This window comes from Rhynchophorus ferrugineus, unplaced genomic scaffold (genome assembly GCF_030347505.1).
Source record: "Rhynchophorus ferrugineus isolate W39M unplaced genomic scaffold, kcgeb_rfMv2 rfM11, whole genome shotgun sequence".
Taxonomy (NCBI): domain Eukaryota; kingdom Metazoa; phylum Arthropoda; class Insecta; order Coleoptera; family Curculionidae; genus Rhynchophorus; species Rhynchophorus ferrugineus.
Window position 1 is genome coordinate 2,453,089 of NW_027472590.1, and position 25,097 is coordinate 2,478,185.

General features: G+C 34.1%; 1 protein-coding gene and 1 long non-coding RNA gene across 2 annotated transcripts; both read right to left on the reverse strand.

Moving 5' to 3' along the window:
- Positions 1–4,539: 4,539 nt before the first annotated feature.
- LOC143204677 (uncharacterized) lies at positions 4,540–10,739 on the reverse strand. The gene is made up of 7 exons (XM_076417391.1): positions 10,674–10,739; positions 10,425–10,615; positions 9,092–9,630; positions 7,200–7,299; positions 6,750–6,851; positions 5,088–5,246; positions 4,540–5,036 (listed from the first exon to the last, which is right to left on the reverse strand). The coding sequence occupies exons 1-7, from the start codon at positions 10,729–10,731 to the stop codon at positions 4,971–4,973; spliced, it is 1,215 nt and encodes a 404-aa protein (XP_076273506.1). The 5' UTR covers positions 10,732–10,739; the 3' UTR covers positions 4,540–4,970.
- Positions 10,740–11,529: 790 nt separating this feature from the next.
- Positions 11,530–11,892, reverse strand: LOC143204968 (uncharacterized). The gene is made up of 2 exons (XR_013007709.1): positions 11,827–11,892; positions 11,530–11,768 (listed from the first exon to the last, which is right to left on the reverse strand). It is a non-coding gene; the product is annotated as an uncharacterized LOC143204968 (long non-coding RNA).
- Positions 11,893–25,097: the final 13,205 nt, after the last annotated feature.

The following is a 25,097-nucleotide window of genomic DNA, read 5'->3' on the forward strand; positions in this document are numbered from 1 at the left end:
TATTCCAGAGATAACAGAACCGGTCGAAACGTCGGAAATGCGGAAACGTCGCAACGGAATATCGGAACTATCTAGCGGGCGACCTTTTTATTGGCTGTCGGCGACGCTCTATCGAATTTATCATCGCCGAGCGGTCTCCGGCGGTCATAGACGACTCGAAAAATTTACGGTTATGTGACGATTGCCAATCTGACCCGTCCGAATTTGCATCGGTCCAAAACCGAAACGGGACATCGCGACCGTTCGGAACGACAATGGCATATTGTTTTCGTTTTTCGTATTTTCCTTGATCGCCATCTTGCGGACGTTAGGCGAGTAATACCGAGATTATAGGAACATAAACAAAACAATGCCCTCGGAAATATCTCGAAGGGGTTGTTCGTTCAGTTTTACGTCACAATGTGGGCAAACAAATGAAGTGTCAATTAAATTGATATCTACAATTTACTGTTAACGTTTGAAATGGCCATTGAGAAATTAAAATATATTAGACAATCGTATTATTTTTCAAATTATACATAAAACTGACAAATAGGTTTGACATTGACATTAACATTTACAAGGCAACAGATATTTCTTTTTATTATTTAATTAATATATTGTTACTAGTCGTTTCCGTCTAACCTACAATTTGTCTTTATGATAACTTAAAACTAGATATATAACTAGGCGGACCCATCGGTCCTATCTCAATCTCTGGTGAAATAATGTTTATACGTGTCACTGCTCTATTTTTTAATATACCTCACTACACAACACTACACAAGATCAGATGGTTTGATACTTTTGAGTCTGTGTCCTGTTCTGGTGTTATCCAAAAGTTGCAATATTTCAATATTAGTATGAGAATGGAGTCTTTCCTCATGCCCCCTTGCAATTCTCTTGATTTCTTGACTGACTGTGGGTATCTGAAGGTCTCGATGTAGGTAATCAGTCCTATAGTATTTGGGTGCACCCACAATACTTCTCAGGACTTTGTTCTGAAAAATGTGTATTTTATTTATCTTGCTCTTTGCAGAACATCCCCATAATTGAACTCTGTATGTCCATATAGATTTCAATATTTGCTAATATAATAGCAATTTATTATGTACTGATAATTGTGATTTTCTTCCAATTAGCCAGTACATTTTCCTATATTTCAATTCCAGTTCTTTTCTTCTTTATATGTCCCTTCCAGCGAAGTTTTGCATCAAGATTCATTCCGAGATATTTCACGTTGTTGTTATATGGAGTGACAGTATTATTTAATGTTATGGGTGCTTGTACGGTCTGTTTATAGGTGAACTGCACATGTACAGATTTACTTTAATTAATTCTTATTTTCCAAGCTTGTGTCCAATTATTTATATTGTCACTTGCCTGTAATTTTGTGTAATTTTCGTGAGCTTTCTTCGCTATTGTCTCCGACAGCTATAATCGCAGTATCATCAGTAAATGTAGCCATCGTAATATTCTCCATTTGTGGTATATCACAAGTGTAGAGTAGATAAAGCATTGGTCCCAGTACACTTCCTTGTGATACACCTGCTTTAGCTTCTTTTATTGTAGAGTAAGCTTCTTCTTGTTTGACTCTAAACAATCTGGTTCTAATGTATGATTTTAATAGTTCGGTGTGTTGTTTTCGTAGCATTTTCTGTAGTTTATAAATAATGCCTTCATGCCAAACCTTATCGAAACCTTGTGCTACATCTAAAAATAGGTCTACAGGCTTTTATTTCGTTTGCAACAGATATTTGACAATGACATTTCAATAAATTTACATTGACAGCCCAGGATCACATTGACCCAGGTGCTCAAATTGATTTTTTTTTGATAGCATCTTTATTAGATACGCTTAGTACAATCTTAATTTACAATTAATTTATTACTACTAATTCACAAGCAAGAGGAGTACGAGAAAATACATCAATATGTATTCCTCAATTATAAAATTATAATAATTTAAGATATAGTTTACACTAAAGGTATACACTGTATATAAGTTCGTATGGTTTGTTTGGTTCGCTTCAATCTTCTGACATCCTGCACGCTGCCCAGCAGTTGTGTTGCTTCCACGTTAGTATGATTTAGTAATCTTCTTTCATGTTTCAAGGCTAAATCTTGGATAACTTCGCAAATCCATTTGATTTATGTTCGTTATGTAGCGATAGGCATTGGTAATCAATCGAAGAACCTTGTTTTCACAGCGTTGGATGACTAGTTGATTTGAATGTTTATTTCAACCCCATATGGGGTGCAAATATGTCCAAATTGGCGTTATGATTGTCTTCTGACTAACCACTATAGTTGTTTTATTTTGGTTCTAATGTGTTTTACTTGTTGTCTAACATGATGTTACTCAAATTGATAACTTGAACAAATATTTTCATCAAAACCGTCATTGGTAAGTATGTAAATTAGAACTGACAATGGACAAATGACATCGTTGAAAACTGTCTACTGTACTCAAAACCTACCATAACCACTTTAACCATTCTCACTGAATATAACATTGTCAAAGACAATAGATCTGACAAATTAACGTTTTTATTGACGTTATCATTGGCAATTAATATTAAATTATATTTTGGGTTGTTATTTTATAATGACAGTTAATTAGACCTAAAGTTACTAACTTTTTCGTTAAAACCAACAACTGAAGACGACACTGACGCTAAAAATCACATTTATATTTTCAGTAAAATTAAAAAATAAAGTATAGATCTCTAATAGAGATTTGATTGACGTTACTAATTGATTGGACAATTAAATTTGATTGGACAACAACAAAATTGATTATCTTACTAGTAATCTTACTTAAATCGGCATTGAAACAGAAATTAGGACAGTGGTATTGACACATTGATATTTTCAGAAAAATTGACAATTGACATATAAATTGTCAAAATTGATTGGTTTGATGGCGTTGGAAAAATTGTCAGTTAAACTGTCATAAAAATTGACATAGACTGTCATATTGTCAGTGGAAATGACAACTGAACTTGAATTGTTACCATAAACACTATTAATATTATTAATAAAACTGACAACTGAACTGAATTTGTCACCAAAAATGACAGATACTCTAACACTGTTCGCACAACCGATAAGTGACAAAGTTAGTTAAAAAAGTAGTTTTGGGAACTATCGACTCAAAATGACTATCGACTAGTAATTGACTACTTTTTACTATCGACTGTTTCAGTCGCTGTTTTTCGTTCGAATCATTTTACTACTTTTTACCAGTGACTGTTTCAGTCGCTATTTACAGTTGCTCTTTTCAGTTCGACTGACTTTGTTACTATTTACTATCAACTGTTTCAGTCGTACTTTTAGACTAATTTTTAACGTTCTGGCTCTGTCGTCCTAGCCGCGACCTTAACAAAAATGTACCCAATTTATGCTTACATAGATTTATATGTAATATATGTAGTTTTATGATTTTTTTATTAGTTTGCTTGTAAATAACAATATATTGTATATTAACATTACAGCATTTTGGTACGATATTTTTCAAGATTGTTAATGTAATAGGGTAAAAAGATTAAAATTGTGAATGATAAATAGTAAAATACTTTTCACTGTTTTTATGGCAATAAGATGTAATATTTCGATTACTCTCTGGATTTTTGTTAATAAATATTTCCTTGCAATAATAAATAAAGCATGTACTTTATTTAAAAAAGCTCTAGCAGTTATGTTGCTTGTTGTTTAGTTTTTTTCTATGATTAGGTATATGTTTAATTTTTATTTAGTATTTATGGTTATTGTACATTTTTAGCTTTTAAGTTTTGTTTGGGTTTTATTGTATTGGACAGCAACAAACAGATTATTAACAATTATTAACAACAATTTATTAACAACAATTTATACAGCATATTATTTAAAAATAACAATTAACACATTAATATATAATAAAACAATTGTGGGATATTATTCCATTCCATAGAAAATTTCCATTCCTTTAAATATAAAAGTAATTCTACTTCGTTTAAAATTAAATAACACATTGCATATTATGTATAATTATTATAATAGTATTCAGTAATTATTTTTTCCTTCTCTTTTTTAAAATTAGTGAAGAATTTATACATCTCGCTTATACTACCGTTGGAAAATATAAACACATAAAATTAAATGCCCCAAGCAATTATCTCCGTCCTTTCCTCTCTTATAATTTATACAGGAAAGGATTCGTACATCTTCGTCTGACATTACGATATGAAAAAAACCGTCGAACCGTGCATTTGACTTAGCTAGTTTTTTGACTATCGACTGTTTCGACTGTTTGCAACTATCGACTGTTTTCAGTCGATAGTTCCCAACGCTAAAAAAAGCATTGATGACCAAAATTATTTCAAATTCTTGTCATTATGGCGACGGATAATAAACATTTTTCTGATATTTATTTATATTTTTAACAAAACCAAGTTCAGACCAATATAAAGTAGCTTAATAAATCCTACAAAAAATTAAGACGTTCATTTTATTCTATATTCGCTAACTTGGATAAGCATGCCGCTTTCCATTCTGACTCCGAAGTCATAAATCCCTAAAATGCGAGGCGTAACTACTAATTACAGTTAAATCACTCGCCAATAAAATGACTTTCACTGTCGGTTGTATTTTCTACAGTTTTTTACGTCATACTTTCTCGAGTTTTCGTTTTTTATTTGCCTTATAACGGGACCAAATCATATATTTAGGTATTAAGGGACCGTATCTTGAGTAAGAAAATTGATTTATAAAATCTGTTTATTCCAAGTGTCTACATTTCTCATAACTCCCCTTGATAATGTCTTTCTCTTTATGTATTCTCTGTCCTTTATAATAAATTATCCAGGTTAATATAGTCAATAAAAGTGCTTTTTATTTAAACTAAATATAAAATGTTGCTGATCCACTGAATATAACAACACCTACACTGAATAAAATTGGGTGACATTTTAAACAATAACGCTATATTGATTTGGTGCCTTGATATCTAGCTAATCCACAATATTGTCAACCATTCCTGTCATAATAGTTAGTAAATTCACGACTTTATGTAACATCTAAAACAATGAGGTACTAATAACATACTGCCATCTCGACTCATCACATACCCAAATAAATAAATTAAAATTAACAGAAAATATCCCGCCACCAGACAGATAATTCTCCCGAGGACATACGTTCATCGCAAGTATCAAAAACATTTTCCTGTTAGATCTCCCAAATGTATACCAGGGTACCTCGAAAACAGTACTCAGTATATGTTGGTCCTGAAATAGAAATAAACATATAGTCTATTCAAAGTATCTTTAGTAATGCGTCATGGATATTTCTGACGTCGAAACATTGCAATGTTGCCGCGTCAACTCTGAGTTTTAGTTCAGTGTGGCTTTGACATACAAGAAAATAATCAATATTCACAATAATTTATAGGTGAGAATTAAAATCTCTGATCACTATTGCATTTAAGAATTTTGTCAGACGTACACAAAATTATTCAAAATATTAATTATTCTTACTACAAATTAAAAACCGACACGTTATTTTAGCGTTTTGATTATTTTAATAAATTTTAAATAGCTTCATAATATATGATATCATTTCGCTTGAAAGTACCGAAAACAATAGATAGTCAGGGTCACAAATTGATTGCGGCTTTAATAAAATACTTCGAAAAGGAACGAGATAATGGAGGTGCCCTTTTGCCTATAATTTTCATTAGAGAGATAATTATTGATGATAGTAAATAATATAAGTCCCTACAATTTTATTGAAAATGTTTTTAGCGGGTTGCTGTCGCGCTAAATATTAGTCTGAGTACTGTGAATAACATCGCTTACAGAATGAAGAATAATACATTAGGTTCACCCAAGAACACCCGTCTATATACAACGTGGATGACGAATCTTGACCATCTCGGCTCTATTCGAGACCAGATATACGAAATGTATAAGATCAGTAAGTATACAAATTATTTTATCGATATAAACATAATTTAATAAAATTATTTTAGAGAATTTTCTTACACGTAATAGGGACATGCAGCTTTTTGATGAATATAAGACATCCTTTCGTACACTGTTACAGGGCATAGGGTTTAAATGATGTAAAGATAACCCTCGGAGAGGTTTAATGGAACTCCCAGATATTGCCTTAAAAATAATTCAATTTTTAAAGGGCAAGGAAGATAAACTATTTGAATTTGTGTATCTTGATGAAACTTAAATATTTCAAAATGGTTCATTGTGGCACTTTTGGCAAGACAGTAACAAAAAAGTGCAAAGACAACAAAAATTGATGGAAAAAGTTAAAAGTTACAATAGCATTCCGTTAGGTTTTGTTGGTCATTATATTTATTAATAATTAATTGCAGATATATTACTGATCGAGAAGGATATTCCATCAAAATCTGTTTGTGGATATGGATGGATATGTGATAATGCTGTGCAATGCTGGAAATTCCAGAGACAGAGTGATGAGAGTGGAAACAACTAAAGTTATGCACATAATTAACTAAACATAACTATAGAAAATGGTATTGTAGTAATGGATTGTAATTGTTCAAAATAAAACATGAGCCTTAGGTTAGAACGTATGAGGAGACAATGAATACAATGAATACATTGTATGTTAAAGTTAAACTGAACTAAAACTCAGAGCTGATGCTGCAAAATTGCAATGTTTCGACGTCACAAATATCCATGAAGCATTACTAAAAAAGCTTTGAATAGAGTATAGTTACTCAACACTGTACAAATCTCAACTCAACCCACCTGCTGACTATATAACTCCGAATGATAAGCAAACACGAAAATCATAGCAAACGTAGCTACCATGAAGTTGGAAAAACCTATGGGGCTTACTCCACCTCGTAACTAAAATATAAACTATTTTTCTGATGTCTTTTAGCCAGCATTTTATACTAAACCAAGAAATCAATTCTTGTCAATTATTAATTAATAACATTTTCAACAATTGCTAATATATGTCTGGAGAATGATATAGGTTTTAAGATTATTTATTAATCTACCTATTGCCGAACTTCTTCAGCATTTGAGGTGCGTGAACACATGATTACTCGTGATTTTTTATAACATGTCACAAAAAAAATATTTTACATGTGCTTGACGAACAAAGATATTGCGATTAATATTATACGTCATAGCAGCTAGTAGATGATAGTGATAACAATTATTTTTTATAGATATTTAATACGTACTCACATAATAAGTAATATAAAACAAAATTGTCAACAAAAGAACACCATTGAATATTTGAAGAAGCAAGGGGTATTTGAAATGTGCCTTCAAGAATTTGCCGAACCTAAAAATACATTTGCACAGTAAATTTAACGAAAGTTATACTTGGATATATATATGCTTTAAAACATATTTTTTTTGGAATGAAGGTTCCGGCTGGACAAAATACGTTTAGAGCACATCCATTGATACAAGTTTGATTTTATTTTGAGTTAAGTTTTTCAATTCTCCTAAAATATTGCTATTTGTAATTCCATTGTGATAAACTGGTTTTTGAAGAGAACAATATCGTTGGCTAAACTTACTTATGAATTAACAGATCAATTGAAAAGTCCCCGGCCTACCATAGTCAAACACATTTTTTTGGCAAAATTAGTTTTTTTATTCAATATAATTCCCTTCAAGGGTGATATATACTGATTATAGCGACCTTCCAAATATTTGATACTATTTTTGTAGTACAATATACCCTTTACTTCAAAATAGGCCTCAGTTTCGGCGATCACATCTTCATTCGACGAAAATTTCTTCCCAGCGAGCATTTTTTTGAGATATGAGGACAGGAAATAGTCGCTGGGGACCAGATCTGGAGAATACGGTGGATAGGACAGCAGTTCGTAGCTCAGTTCGACCAATTTGACACAATATGTGACACGGTCCATTGTCTTGGTGGAGTAGCACTTTCTTTTTCATCAAATGCGGCCGTTTTTCGACGATTTTTACATTCAAACAGTCCAATAACGCTATGTAATAGTCGCTGTTGATGGTCCTTCCTTTTTCAAGGCAGTCAATGAAAATTATTCCATGCGCATCCCAAAATACACACGCCGTAACCTTGCCAGCTGAGTTGTGTTTTGCCACGTTTTGGAACGGGTTCATCGCGTGCAGTCCACTCGGATGACTGTCGATTAAACTTCGGAGTGAAATGATGGAGTCATGTTTCATCCATTGTCACATATAGATGCAAAAACTCAGGTTTACTACGCTTGATCATCTTCAAACACTGCTCCGAATCATCAACTCGTCGTTGTTTTTGGTCAATAGTGAGCTCGCACGGCACCCACTTTGCACAGAGCTTTCTCATACCCAAATATTCGTGAATAATATGATGTACATGTTCAGTTTATATCTTTGGAGTGTCTGCTATTTCATTCAATATCAATTTACATTTCATTTTGTGGATTTTTAAAATGTTTTCGTCGGTGACAACTTCTTTTGGGCATCCACTGCCTTCACCGTCTTCGGTGCTCATTTCACGACGTCTAAACTTAGCATACCAATCCTTAATGGTTGATTTTCTTGTGGTATTGTGCGGAAACTCGGCATTAAGCCAAGTTTTTGCTTCAACTGTATTTTCCCTTCAAAAAGCAATGTTTTATCAACACGCAAAATTTTTTTTAATTTATTTTTTCACAACAAAAGTTGCTTCACTCAAAGTACTATTATTCACAAACTAATGATCTGACAGCTGTCAAATTTATACGCGCATCTTTTGAGGGTTAGGGCTAACTAAAAAACATGTGGATTTAATTCTAGTAGCGCCCTCTGTATGTCAGGCCGGAGACTTTTTAACTGACCTGTTAGATATGGTATTATAAGGAATAAAAATGTGCATAGCTAAACAAGTGCGCATGCCCTGATCCTAGCCAATCATATACCACATCCTATTCATTTTCCTGTAGTCTGTTGTTCAAAATAGTGGTTACTATTAACGTATTATTAACAAAAATGTATCTTAGTTACAATTGATGTTAACAAAGATCAAGCAGAACAAATAATAACAATATCAATTCATTCTTCTGGTCCGGTTTATAACCGGTTAAATTATCATTACCTCATCCTTTTTTTGACTTTACCTTAAAAATGTAATATGTTCCATAATACAACGCCTAATTTTAATCCTGACCCATTCCTGATACTTTTCGTTATCGTTCAGTACAAGATCAGAACAGTTCCACTTGGTACTATTAACCATTTCGAGTTGTTTCTGAAGCAGTATGCTTTGAATTTGATACAGCGTACACAAATGCATGAAATGTATCCCGTAAAATATCAGGCAAAATCCTTTCGAGCCCAAACTGCCGTAAGTTATTGCAACGATGACGCTGATCAATATCCCGCTGTCGTTCGGGAACAAACGAAGCAAGGCGATCGATGGCCAGATGGTATTCTCCACGTCAATACCTTCGGTAGGCAGAAAGCTCACCACGCTAGTCATGCAAAACAAGAAAAACAAGATATACAACGCTATTTGCTTGTAATAAATCTCTCGAAAGGTTTCGATGGTCTTCGGTGTGGCCATCGGAATTTTCGCAGTTATATTCTGACGAGCTTGACAGATCAGTTTTTGGTAATCATCCTTCATCATCATCAAAGGAATCCCGCTTATTAATACCTAAAAATGATTAATCAAAACCAAGATGCGGTCAAGTTCACGCAATATATTCAGCTTAAAAAGTATCAAGAACAGAAAAAAAACAATCGATAACTGTACCATATTCCACACTCAATATTATTAAAAGAGATCTGTCAATAGTTCATCTAATTTGAGTGAAAAAGTAACATGGGGTCAAATCAGGTGAATAGGGTACTCATATGATTATAACCAAACATTTCCTTCTAGAATTTGTTAAATGTTAAGTACTTTATATAGTCAGTACAAAATTGCAGTGCACTAACGTCATCACAACGTCGAATTTATTGCAGTTTGTAAATTCGTATGAAAACCAACCCGTATGTTTTCATCTTATTTTATTCTAGTTAAAAAGAGACACAATGTTGTCTGATTAGTTCGAACACGTAAACGAATGAACCTGTCAAAGTCGTCTGGTTGTCAGACGTAAGCAAAATTCATGAAACCAACAGTGATAAAGTGTTGTAACTCTAACCTATAAACTATTGTGGCTGTATAATTACCCGTAGTTTTAGATGTACTATAATGTTAAAATATATTATGTTTGACAACATTTTTGTTCAATTATTTTATTTAAATTAGAATTTTGTTGTATGTCAAAGCCAAACTGAACTAAAACTAAGGGTTGAGACGGCAACATTGCGACGTTGTGACGTCATATATACTCATGACGTGAGTTGACTGTTATTTTGGACGGACCATAGCACTGGTTTTTCTGCGTTTTTGTGTCAGAAATTCCGGATACTTTCTAATAGAACATATATTGTTGGACGCACGTAGAGTGATGTTAAACACATAGGGGCCAACTGGAAAACGTTCAGCAAGTCCGGTTTCTCCGTCAGCAACAGATAGAGCTGACAAAAAACCTCCAAAGCCGAGAAAATGAAGGTGACGTACAAAACGACGAAAGCAAGACTGTTGCTGAAATATACCTTAGCAATTCTTTCGACAAAATATAACGGATCACCTAAATAAATAAAATGCATAATAAAAATCTAGTATATTGCAAAGATATATGTAAATACCCATGTTTAAACCCTTCTTGAAAACCTCGTCACCAAAACGTACGACATTCGAGAACATCTCGTGACTTATTCTACCAAGATTATAGGAAATACTCGCAGCAGTGAATATATTATCGCAATTTATACATGCATAGAGCTAAATAATCTAATAAAATATTAAAAGAAGGTATCTAAGTAGTGGCAACAGCAGTAATTTTAACATCAAGGAAATAACCGTCTAATTTTACAGCTTACTGTATTAATATGACTAAAATCATTTTAACACAATTTTATTGTATCAAAGCCGAGTAGAGTTAACTGTATCATTACCATTTAAAATAATCTACCTCAATATCTATTCAACAAACGTATAATACATAGAGTCCATCCAAAGTTTTCTTGTACATACGGCATCAAGATGTTTAATGTATTTCCTGCGGCAATTTGTAAATTTGTTTTAGAATAAGACAATATCTTCCTTCTCATTTTATTCTAGTTAAAAAGAGACACAATGTTGTCTGATTAGTTCGAACACGTAAACGAATGAACCTGTCAAAGTCGTCTGGTTGTCAGACGTAAGCAAAATTCATGAAACCAACAGTGATAAAGTGTTGTAACTCTAACCTATAAACTATTGTGGCTGTATAATTACCCGTAGTTTTAGATGTACTATAATGTTAAAATATATTATGTTTGACAACATTTTTGTTCAATTATTTTATTTAAATTAGAATTTTGTTGTATGTCAAAGCCAAACTGAACTAAAACTAAGGGTTGAGACGGCAACATTGCGACGTTGTGACGTCATATATACTCATGACGTGAGTTGACTGTTATTTTGGACGGACCATAGCACTGGTTTTTCTGCGTTTTTGTGTCAGAAATTCCGGATACTTTCTAATAGAACATATATTGTTGGACGCACGTAGAGTGATGTTAAACACATGGGGGCCAACTGGAAAACGTTCATCAAGTCCGGTTTCTCCGTCAGCAACAGATAGAGCTGACAAAAAACCTCCAAAGCCGAGAAAATGAAGGTGACGTACAAAACGACGAAAGCAAGACTGTTGCTGAAATATACCTTAGCAATTCTTTCGACAAAATATAACGGATCACCTAAATAAATAAAATGCATAATAAAAATCTAGTATATTGCAAAGATATATGTAAATACCCATGTTTAAACCCTTCTTGAAAACCTCGTCACCAAAACGTACGACATTCGAGAACATCTCGTGACTTATTCTACCAAGATTATAGGAAATACTCGCAGCACTGAATATATTATCGCAATTTATACATGCATAGAGCTAAATAATCTAATAAAATATTAAAAGAAGGTATCTAAGTAGTGGCAACAGCAGTAATTTTAACATCAAGGAAATAACCGTCTAATTTTACAGCTTACTGTATTAATATGACTAAAATCATTTTAACACCATTTTATTGTATCAAAGCCAAGTAGACTGTATCATTACTATTTAAAATAATCTACCTCAATATCTATTCAACAAACGTATAATACATAGAGTCCATCCAAAGTTTTCTTGTACATACGGCATCAAGATGTTTAATGTATTTCCTGCCGCAATTTGTAAATTTGTTTTAGAATAAGACAATATCTTCCTTCTCATTTTATTCTAGTTAAAAAGAGACACAATGTTGTCTGATTAGTTCACGAACACGTAAACGAATGAACCTGTCAAAGTCGTCTGGTTGTCAGACGTAAACAAAATTCATGAAACCAATAGTGATAAAATGTTATAACTCTAACCTATAAACTATTGTGGCTGTATAATTACCTGTAGTTTTAGATGTACTATAATGTTAAAATATATTATGTTTGACAACATTTTTGTTCAATTATTTTATTTAAATTAGAATTTTGTTTGTTGTATGTCAAAGCCAAACTGAACTAAAACTAAGGGTTGAGACGGCAACATTGCGACGTTTTGATGTCACAAATTTAAATGACGTATGTACAAAATAACTTTAAACAGACTATATGTTTTTATATTATTCAGTCAAATAAACAAACTCGTCTTGGTGTATTAATTTACACAAATAAAAGAGAGAGTAAATTGTGTTTCATATGGAATATTGTTTTCTTTCCTGTTTTAACTCAAACTGTTATAGCGATTGACAATAAAACTGACCCTGACAGATCACATGGAACAAATATAAATAGAATATTGGCAATTTAACCCCTCGTAAAGACTCCGAACGATATATTTTTAGACTGCTGATCATTTCCCTTCGAAGAAAGAATTTCAAACAGTCCCGCAACAACCTTACCCCCTACCCCCCGGGCTGCTTGGCGGCTCCCTTATTAAACGGCCGCCGGTCCGTTCATAACGAGCCTCCCCTCGGACTTGAAAAGATTCATCCTCTCGAAAATTCGGTTATAAACTTCTTTTCGGTAGAGAAGGCTCCGGGATTTTTTTCTCTGCCGTATTCCCCCGGGGAGATCCCGTGGCAACCGGAATGGATCAAAAGCCAACGGGCGACGCGCCGTCCCCGGCTCATAATTAGGATTTAAATCTCGTCTTTGTTGTCTTGGCCGATGATTGGGAGGGCGGTTTATGAGGAATACGGGATGGCGCTGATTGCACGACGCGTTGTATTTTTATTTTCTTCGCGTCCGAGGCTACGGAGAAGTGCGCGGAATAAGTCTAATGAAGCGTCGCGATCTGTTTTGTTTGTTTAAATATTACGGGGGAGTAACGATAAGTAGACTGAAAGAAAATGGCATGTAATTTAAATAATTGTGTAGGTACATATAAATGTATCACATATATTGAAAAACAAAAGAAATCTAGGTCAACATAATTTATAATATACTAATATTATGATTCTGGTGGGGCGAAGAATACGTCTAATCACAAAAATCATCTAATATGATTACTTTTGAATGAATACTAACAACGAAAAGAATGAGAACTGATACTCCATCACAAGCTATTTATCAAACCTGGAACCTTCAAGTTAGTGTTTGTTCTGGCGTGAATTTTCATTTCATTATTTGAACTTTGTATTAATTATTTTGATTATTTTCTCTGTAGACCTAAGTTTTGAAAAGGCAATAGTTCATTTAATGATTGTAAATACATTCCTTAAATATACATTTTTAAACTGTAAAAAGGCCTAATTGTGCTCGTTATTGTTTTAATTTATAGGCTAACGTCAAATATCAATTTCAAAATTGTTTTATTCATACACTTTCTGCTTTAATATAGAGACATGTATTAACTTCTTTTATCATTCTTATACTTATATTTGATACTCTGAAATTGTTACAGCTCTGATAGTAATCTTACTTTGGCACATTGTTTTAATTTCCAGTGGTGTGGTAATTTAAACTTATCAATAATTTGTCGATTATTGAAACTAAATGACAATTAGATTTAATTAAATTAATGCCATTTAGAAAATGTTAACGACTGTTAGTTCTTGAGATAGTTTGCATATATCTTAATATGTTTTAATATACAGACATTTCTAATTTTAATTAATGTCATAACTATATCAAATATATTTCTGATCTCATATTGAAAACACTGTGAAAAGAAATTTTAGTAACTTCATCTTTATATTATGCCCTTCACTACATAGTATAACACAAAGTCGCCTTTTCTGTCCCTATATCCCTAAGTGCGCTTAAATCTTTAAAACTACGCAACGGATTTTGATGCGGTTTTTTTCAATAGATAGAGTGATTCAAGAGGAAGGTTTATATGTATAATACATGCATAATATACTAAGGCAACATTGCTAATTTTAGAGGTTTCTAACGTGATGTCGTAAATGAACCTATTTTTTTAGGCTTATTTAGCAATTAGCAAAAACGCTGCCTAACCCTACGAGTTAGATCAAATTAATGTACTACAGTATTGTACACCATAAAAAGGTCTACAAAAAAGTCCGCGATGGTATATGTTTATCTTTTAGGGATAACCCACATTAACCATTTTTATTGTTTACTTTTTACGTGAGAAAATGGCTTATTTACGAAGCTATTTTAAGCAATACGGCATTAATCCTTATCGAATTAAGTACCTTAAATACAGTGTGCAATTAATATAGATCAATATGGTTCCTTACAGCATGTAAATTAAACAAATATTTTCGGAGATATTACAAATTTAAAATTTGCGTTTAAAAATGTGTAATGTAATAAAAATTGTATGAATTTAGATATTCCAAACATAGCAGGAAATCTTCATAGTAAGTATAGGGGAAGAGGAATTGTTTTACTCCAAATCTAATGCGTGCAGGCCAAGGGCAGTAATGAATGAACCAAAAATACTGGATCGATTTTAATCATGTTTTCATTGGGTGACATAGGCATATATATTTTATGACCGTGCAAAGTCGGAGCGGGCCGCTATGTTTTTATATACAACGTTCATATTTTTTCTGTAGTGTATTTATTTTAGTATCAGCATTGCACCCGTGCGAAGCCGGGGCGGGTCGCTAGTACATAATAAATTGTGCTTTTGCTTTTTACACGAAAATCACCATCTCCATCAAACCAAATTAATAATAGTCATTTGTTTAATTTCGAATTCAAAACGATACTCCAGTGGAACACAAGATAAAAACACGGAGATCGCGCATAGCTAGCAGATCTTTAAAATAAATCTCCGGTTTTTTTATTATTCGGGCCGGGGCCCTGGATCCTTCCGCGGATCTCCATAATCTTATTCATGTCGTGTACGCAATTAATTTCGGAAAGAACACGGAGAAATATGCTCGGAGCTGATGTACGGGTATTTTAAATTGGATTTCTTACTGGCTTTATAAGACTCTATTTATTTTTATAGCTCTAAGATAGGTGACAACTAACAAAAACCGCGAAATATACGCGGGAGACGTCAGGGCAGATACAGGAGGTTTCATGTCATAACTGATAACAGGTCAACTGAAAAGCCCTCAGCCTACCACAGTAAAACACATTTTTTTGGTAAAATTAGTATTTATTATTCAACATAATTCCCTTCAAGGGTGATACACTGATTATAGCGACTCTCCAACTTTTCGATAGCATTTTTGTAGTACGATTTGTCCTTTACTTAAAAACAGGCCTCAGTTTCCGTGATCACCTCTTCATTCGACGAAAATTTCTTCCCGGCGAGCATTCTTTTGAGATCTGAGAACGGAAAATAGTCGCTGGGGCCAGATTTGGAGAATATGGTGGATGAGGAAGCAATTCGAAGCCCAATTCATGGATTTTCGACATGGTGCATTGTCCTGGCGAAGCAGCACTTTCTTTTTCTTCAAATGCGACCATTTTTCAGAGATTTCGTCCTTCAAACGGTCCAATAACGTTATGTAACAGTCGCTGTTGATAGTCCTTCCTTTTTCAAGGTAGTCAATGAAAATTATTCCAGGCGCATCCCAAAATACAGACGCCATAACCTTGCCAGCCGACTGTTGCCTTTTCCCACGCTTTGGAGCGGGTTCATCGTGTGCAGTCTACTCGGATAACTGTCGATTGGACTTCGGAGTAAAATGATGGAGCCATGTTTCATTCATTGTCATATTTAGACGCAAAAACTCGGGTTTATTACGTTTGATCATCTTCAAACACTGCTCCGAATCATCAACTCGTCGTTGTTTTTGGTCAAAAGTGAACTCTCGCGGCACCTACTTTGCATAGAGCTTTCTCATACCCAAATATTGGTGAATGATATGATGCACACGTTCAGTTGATATCTTTAGAGTGTCTGCTATTTCATTCATTTTCAATTTAACAAAAAAACTGCCTCAGTTCCCTACAAGTAATGGTTAAATGAGTTTAATATAAAGCTATGCTCTAATAAACAAAATAAAAATTATGTTACAATGAAATGGTGAATGATTTTTCGGAATAAATATGAACAGACCTCGTTTGAAAATAACTAAATACCAGTTAACACAGTCCCATATTTTAGGTGTTTTCCAGAAAAATAGGTTTTCGAACAGTGTTGAACTGACTTGTGTGTCTAAAACAGGTGGATAGAAAATTAGTGATATGTGATAAAATGGCGAAGGATAAGGTAATTTATTTTAATCATTTCGGTCTTTAATTTTATTTTTCACTTTTTGTTATTCTAATTTGCAATAATGATTAGTATTCTTTAATCTCGCTTAATTAAGATTTCTAAGGATATTCTAAACAATATCTTAAGCGATTGTATACATTTTAAATCAGGTCTATCAAAAAATATTCTGCTGTATCTTTCCGTTTCATCATCACCACCACATGCCTTCGTGAAAATCACTCGCTCGTAATTTAAATATGATAAAAATCTGTGATTATTTTACGAATGCTGAATAATAAACTGGTTCAGACTCGATTTATACTACTTCCATCACTATGAATATACGACAACTCTATGATATCGTCGTGCTATCCTATTAAAAACGAAATAAATCTAGCGGAATCTCTTGGAATTATAAAATATCGACGAAACTGCATAAAACACGCTTCATTTTCTTTATGAATACAGGAAACTAGCCGACAGAATGTGGGGACTGATATTTCTACGTCATTACACACTTATATTTATTTCAACGTTGAGTGATTAAATGACTTTAAAATAAGTTAGAATAGTATCTAGAATAAGATTTAGATTATAAGTTGTATAAGAGATCTGCTGCTCTTGCTGAAGTGATCTACTACATGTCATGAGAGTTATATCACTACATAGTATAAAACAAAGTCGCCTTTTCTGTCCCTATATCCCTATGTGCGCTTAAATCTTTAAAACTACGCAACGGATTTTGATGCGGTTTTTTTCAATAGATAGAGAGATTCAAGAGGAAGGTTTATATGTATAATACATGCATAATATACCAAGGCAACATTGCTAATTTTAGAGGTTTCTAACGTGATGTCGTAAATTAACCTATTTTTTTAGGCTTATTTAGCAATTAGCAAAAACGCTGCCTAACCCTACGAGTTAGATCAAATTAATGTACTACAGTATTGTACATCATAAAAAGGTCTACAAAAAAGTCCGCGATGGTATATGTTTATCTTTTAGGGATAACCCACATTAACCGTTTTTATTGTTTACTTTTTACGTGAGGAAATGGCTTATTTACGAAGCTATTTTAAGCAATACGGCATTAATCCTTATCGAATTAAGTACCTTAAATACAGTGTGCAATTAATATAGATCAATATGGTTCCTTACAGCATGTAAATTAAACAAATATTTTCGGAGATATTACAAATTTAAAATTTGCGTTTAAAAATGTGTAATGTAATAAAAAGTGTATGAATTTAGATATTCCAAAGATAGCAGGAAATCTTCATAGTAAGTATAGGGGAAGAGGAATTGTTTTACTCCAAATTTAATGCGTGCAAGCCAAGAGCAGTAATGAATGAACCAAAAATACTGGATCGATTTTAATCATGTTTTCATTGAGTGACATAGGCATATATATTTTATGCCCGTGCAAAGTCGGAGCGGGCCGCTATGTTTTTATATACAACGTTCATATTTTTTCTGTAGTGTATTTAATTTAGTATCAGCAAGGCACCCGTGCGAAGCCGGGGCGGGTCGCTAGTTATATTATATAACTGAAATCATATAATCATACTTATTGCCCACGGGCAGATTGTATTATCAGCACAAATATATAGTTTAATCAGAAACCTACGAACGATAGAGGCCCAACACCTTTTCTCATAAACAGATAGAGAAAAATTAAATTCTTCACAAAACAACAATTTTCCAGCACTATTCACCGAACCATACGCCTGTCTCACGTAGGAAAAATACGAATTTTATTGAGATCCCACAGGTAAAAGTATCTTGTCCTCTGCCGAATTGCGTCCCAAGTCTTAGCCACAATCACCTGGGGACCCAAAATTGATTCGCGCTACGTGCTCAGGTTGCCGGACCGGGTCCACCAAGACAAACGTCCCGGTCGGTGGCTGGGTCGCGCCATCCGAAAGCGAAGCACGTCGCCCCGGACCCCGTTTGGGTTTTGTCGCAAGACGACGTCTTCGTCCCGCAGGGGAAGACGCCGAGACCCGAGAAATTTGCTCCCAGTTTGTTTTTCTACGATCTGATACGCATCGGTCGTAGTTGGCAACGAGGCGGGGTACGGAGGGTCTCACGAAGTAAACGAGAAATTGATATCGAATGGTGTCGGGGGGTAGATAAGAGTGTTTTACGGGAGGGGTAGGAGTCATATTTCATTTTAATGCGGAAAACGGAGTTTTTTTACCATAGATCCGAAATAAATATATATTATCAGAAGTTTTATCAATATTGGGGGATAGATGGGACAGAAAATACATGACCCAGCTGGTTCTAGGCTCTCTGCCATTTCCCTAGCTTCGATTTCGTTATATTAATTATTATAGTGAAACAATACTAACAAAATGAAGTAAGATAATGTTTGTTTTATATACCAATCATTGCGTATATTGTTATATAACAGGCCAATTGAAGTCCCCGTCCTACCATAGTAAAACACATTTTTAGGCAAAATTAGTTTTTTTTTATTCAACATAGTTCCCTTCCAGGGTGACACACTAATTATAGCGACCCTCCAACTTTTCGTTACCATTTTTATAGTACGATTTGTCCTTTTCAAAATAGGCCTCAAATTCATGGTTTTTTTGCCATCGTTTTCACTGACTTGTGACACGGTGCATTGTCTTGGTGAAGCAACATTTTCTTTTTCTTGAAATGCGGCGATTTCGTCCTTCAAACGGCCCAATAACGCTATGTAATAGTCGCTGCTGATGGTCCTTCGTTTTTCAAGGTAGTCAATGAAAATTATTCCATGCGCATACCAAAATACAGACGCCATAACCTTGCCAGCCGACTGTTGCGTTTTTCCACGCTTTGGAGTGGGTCGTGTGCATCGTGTGCAGTCCACTCGGATGACTGTCGATTGGACTTCGGAGTGAAATGATGGAGCCATGTTTCATCCATTCTCACATATCGATGCAAAAACTCGGGTTTATTACGCTTGATCATCATCAAACACTGCTCAGAATCATCAACTCGTCGTTGTTTTTGGTCAAAAGTGAACTCGCGCGGCACCTACTTTGCACAGAGCTTTCTCATACCCAAATGTTCGTGAATGATATGATGCACACGTTCAGTTGATATCTTTAGAATGCCTGCTATTTCATTCATTTTCAATTTACGGTCATTCAAAATCATTTTGTGGACTTTTTACATGTTATCGTCGGTAACAACCTCTTTTGGGCATCCACTGCGTTCACTGTCTTCGGAGCTCATTTCACCACATCTAAACTTAGCATACCAATCCTTGATGGTTGATTTTCCTGGAGCAGTGTCCGAAAACTCAGCATCCAGCCAAGTTCTTGCTTCAACTGTATTTTTTCCCTTCAAAAGGCCAACCAACTTCAAGAACCAACTCAAGAACTCCTTGAAATAACGTTGATTAGGTTCAAACCTTGATATTTTTCAGGACATTCTCATACGTAAAATTCAAATACTTTCATAAAATGACAATATTACGTTAAAAATAATAATGTACAAGAGGTTATACAACAAAATCACGATTTTAAATGAATAACCCTCAAAACTAATTAAGAGTTCTCCAATACTCGCGTTAAATTTTAACTTACTCTGACTGTTGAGGACCTAAAGATGCTAAAACTGCAAAAGAAATAACGGAGACGTTAGATAAAAAATATGCGAGCATAAATCTTAAGGGTTGTAGTGGCTTGGCCTGAACTTCACCAACAGAAACTAAACGAAATGGTTGACGATGGATTAACGTTGCCACCAGAAAAAGTATTCGCTATTCAATAACTAAGACAAATTACACTTGAAACGTTCTTGAACACACGATTTTTATGTTTTATTTCTTAATTAAACTCTTAAATTTTAATGTTTTTCGTTATTATTTCTGATATTAGAAACGCTTAGTGCACTCTTGATTTACCAGTTAATCTAGTAATATTATTCTGTTGAACTTATAACAAAACATAAATATTTATAGTCTATCCAAAGTTGGCGTGAACATAGGTCATCTAAATTAATGACGCCAAACGTCGTAATGTTGCCGTATCAACTTTGAGCTTTAGTTCAGTTGGGCTTTGAATGACCGTAAATTGAAATAGAATGAAATAGCAGACACTCTAAAGATATCAACTGAGCGTGTACATCATATCATTCATGAATATTTGGGTATGAGAAAGCTCTGTGACGACCACATTTGACCAAAAATAACGACGAGTTGATGATTCGGAGCAGTGTTTGAAGATGATCAAGCGTAAGAAACCCGAGGTTTTGCGTCAGTATGTGACAATGGATGAAACATGGCTCCATCATTTCACTCTGAAGTCCAATCTACAGTCATCCGAGCGGAATGCACACGATGAACCCACTCCAAAGCGTGGGAAAACGCAACAGTCGTTCGGCAAGGTTATGGCGTCTGTATTTTGGATGCGCATGGAATAATTTTTATTGACCAGCTTGAAAAAGGAAGGACTATCAACAGCGACTATTACATAGCGTTATTGGACTGTTTGAAGGACGAAATTGCCGAAAAATGGCCGCATTTGAAGAAAAAGTAAGTGCTGTTTCAACAAGACCTATTCTCCAGATCTGTCCGCCAGCGACTATTTTCTTTTCTCAGATTTCAAAAAATGCTCGCTCGGAAGAAATTTTCGTCAAATGAAGAAGTAATCGCCGAAACTGAGGCCTATTTTGAAGCAAAGGATAAATCGTACTACAAAAAAGTTGAGTAAAAAAACTAATTTTGCCAAAAAAATGTCTTTTACTATGGTAGGCCGGCGACTTTTCAATTGACCTGTTGTATCGTTATAAAAATTATATTCGACACAAATTTTAGTAAGAAAAATATAAGAATTTAAAACTTAAACCGACTTCGTGCACTCAAATCTACATAAGGATGTTAGTCTGAAATAGTCGCCATTAAGATTTCCAAGGAAATGGAAAAAACATGAGATTTAAAATCACCTGTAAATTATTATTCTATTCAGAATATAAAATGGGACAGCGAATGGATGAAGGGAAGGAAGGTTCACGTTCCGTGGTTTTTCCTTGAAGGAAATAGATAGTTTTTAACCAAATGGAGACTGATGGCATGTATTTCTAGACTACTGAACCATTCAACAACATTTTAATTATGTAATTAGTTGATTTTTTTAATTATCATATAACGAATGTTTATTTTTTATTACTATTTATCAACTAGCATGATACTACCTTGAAAGTAATAGTATATTAATAGGCACACGTGTGTACATGGCGTGCAGAGATAAAAGAAAACGTTACAGATTACTAATTAAAATAAAGACTCAGACTTTTTCAAACAAAGGTAATGTTAAAATGATCTTTAAAAACTATCGTGTACAAAAAAAAAACAAAACAAGATGCTTGTTTGTGTAATTAATACAATGTGCCTTAAAAATAAATAGAAATTGGTTCTTGGTAACACAGGACGGTTAGTTTAAAAATCACTAACTTAGGTTTCACGAATGGGAAATATTTATTTCAGGGAAAAGGCGTTGCTTTCAGATGAAGCCCTCGAAATAGACATTTCTTTCACTAAGAACATCTACGTTCGATCTAAACTACTCAGCCAACTTTTAAAGTTCGAATGCATAAATTAATCGCAATTAATACATTGTTACTAGTCGTTTCCTACAACCTACAATTTGTCTTTATGATAACTTAAATTTAGATAAAACTAGGGTCCAATCTCAGTATCTGGTGAAATAATGTTTATACATGTCACTGCTGATTTTTTTAATATATGCACCTCACTACACAACACTACACAAAATCAGATGGTTTGATTCTTCTGAGTCTGTGTCCTGTTCTGGTGGAATCCAAAAGTTGCAATATTTGCCTACACACGTCGTATGTCCATATAGGTTTCAGTATTTGCTTATACAATAGCAATTTATTATGTACTGATAATTGTGATTATCTTCCAATTAGCCAGTACATTTTCCTATATTTAAATTCCAGTTCTTTTCTTTTTTTCTTTATATGTTCCTTCCAGCGAAGTTTTGCATCAAGATTCGTAGATATTTAGCCCGATATATTCCGAGATAATTAGTGTTGTTGCTATATGGAATGATTTATTATTTAATGTTATTGATGCTTGTACAGTCTGTTTATAGGTGAACTGTACATGTACAAATTTACTTTCACTATTTCTTATTTTCCAAGCTTGTGTCCAATTATATATATTGTCACTTGCCTGTTGTAATTTTCTTGAAGACTTCTTCACTATTGTCTCCGACAGCTATAATCGCAATATCATTAGCAAATGTAGCCATCGTAATATTCTCCAATTGTGGTATATTACAAGTGTAGAGTAGATAAAGCATTGGTCCCAGTACACTTCCTTGTAGTACACCTGCTTTAGCTTCTTTTATCGTAGATTAAACTTCTTCTTATTTGACTCTAAACATTCAGGTTGTAATGTACGATTTTAATAGTTGGAGGTGTTGTTTTGGTAGCATTCTCTGTAGTTTATGAACAAGGCCTTCATGCCAAACCTTACCGAAGGCTTGTGCTACATATAAGAGTTTCAGAAATAAACTTGATATATTTTAAATAATCTAAACGAAACGTTAAAAATAACACAAGTTATACAGCACAGTAAAAAATATCCTGACATGTTATCAATGTTAAAGCCAGTTCCACGTACGAACAGTGATTTGTTGACAATTTGTCCAGATATAAACGAAAAAATGCCTTAAGAAATTCGTCTTCATCACCAGCGAGCAATGAAGCAAAGAATATTTGTCGCGCCTAATTTGTCAACTAATGGTTCACGCAAAGTTTAACACAATGTTTAACTCCTGATGAACATTGCAATCAATTTCTGCATTCACATCTTGATTGGCTCCCGTAGAACTTAGGCGACACGAGTGACGAGCAAGAAGACATAGCGTTACGCCGAGATATAATATATATATATATATATATATATATATATATATATATATATATATATATATATATATTACGGGAAACCGATCACAAGTAGTATTAAGACTCGTTTAAACCTCCGTTCATTTCTGATTTATAATTTTTAATTCAATAAATAGCCCTTAATAGTCGAAAAAGGTTTATTTATAGTATGCAGATGTTTTAACAAAGAAAACCAACATAAAATAACCACTGCAAGATAACAGGTCAATTTAAAAGTCCCCGGCCTACCATAATAAAACACATTTTTTGGGAAAATTAGTTTTTTTATTCAACATAATTTCCTTCAAGGGTGATACACTGATTGTAGCGACCCTTCAACTTTTCGATACCATTCTTATAGAACGATTTGTCCTTTGCTTCAAAATAGGCCTCAGTTTCGGCGATCACCTCTTCATTCGACGAAAATTTCTTCCCAGCGAGCATTCTTTTGAGATCTGAGAACAGGAAAAAGTCGCTGGGGGCCGAATCTGGAAAATACTATAGATGAGGAAGCAAATCGAAGCCCAATTAATGGTTTTTTGTCATCGTTTTCACTGACTTGTGACACAGTACATTGTCTTGGTGAAGCAGCACTTTCCTTTTTCTTCAAATGCGGCCGTTTTTCCACAATATCGTCCTACAAACGGTTCAATAACGCTGTGTAATAGTCGTTGTTGATGGTCCTTCCTTTTTCAAGGTAATCAATGAAAATGATTCCATGCGCATCCCACAATACAGACGCCATAACCTTGCCAGCCGACTGTTACGTTTTCCCAAGTTTTGGAGCGAGTACATCATGTGCAATCCACTCGGATGACTGTCGATTGGACTTCGGAGTGAAATGATGGAGCCATGTTTCATCCATTGTCATATATCGACGCAAAATCTCGGGTTTATTACGCTTGATCATCTTCAAACACTGCTTCGAATCATCAACTCGTCATTGCTTTTGGTCAAAAGTGAGTTCGCGCGGCACCCCCTTTGCACAGAGCTTTCTCATACCCAAATATTCGTGAATGATATGATGTACACGTTCAGCTGATATCTTTAGAGTGTCTGCTATTTCATTCAGTTTCAATTTACGGCTAACTAAAACACATATGGATTTAATTCTAATAGCGCCATCTATGATTCGGGCTTATTAGTTTTAATTTGCAAAAAATTAAGATTTTACAGAAAACATAATATCCGCGACATGATAAACACCTGTTAGTTTGCATGTTTACGTGTTTATTGTGACAGATTATTTTGAGCAATCAACAGGTATTTTTAAGTAATAATTTCTGTAATTATTTGCTACTTTCATCGTGCCTATTAACGACTATAATTAGTTTACGTTAACATCACATAAGCAACAAAAATCAAGAAACTTAACATTAAACTAAAACAAAAAGTGCTTGTTGGTCTCGCCCATTAAAAACCAATTCTATAAATACACATGCAGTTGAAGTTCAGAAGAAATGACTCCGCAAATAACACAAACTATCCCAGCAACGTTTCGATCGCGTGT

Coding starts and splice junctions, on each gene's coding strand:
- LOC143204677 (XM_076417391.1), bottom strand. CDS start 10,731: ATGTTCTCGAATGTCGTACGTTTTGGTGACGAGGTTTTCAAGAAGGGT. Junction 9,631..10,424: donor TGTGTTTAACATCACTCTAC/GTGCGTCCAACA, acceptor AATCATTTTTAG/GTATTAATAAGCGGGATTCC. Junction 5,247..6,749: donor CGGAGTTATATAGTCAGCAG/GTGGGTTGAGTT, acceptor TTTCTATTTCAG/GACCAACATATACTGAGTAC.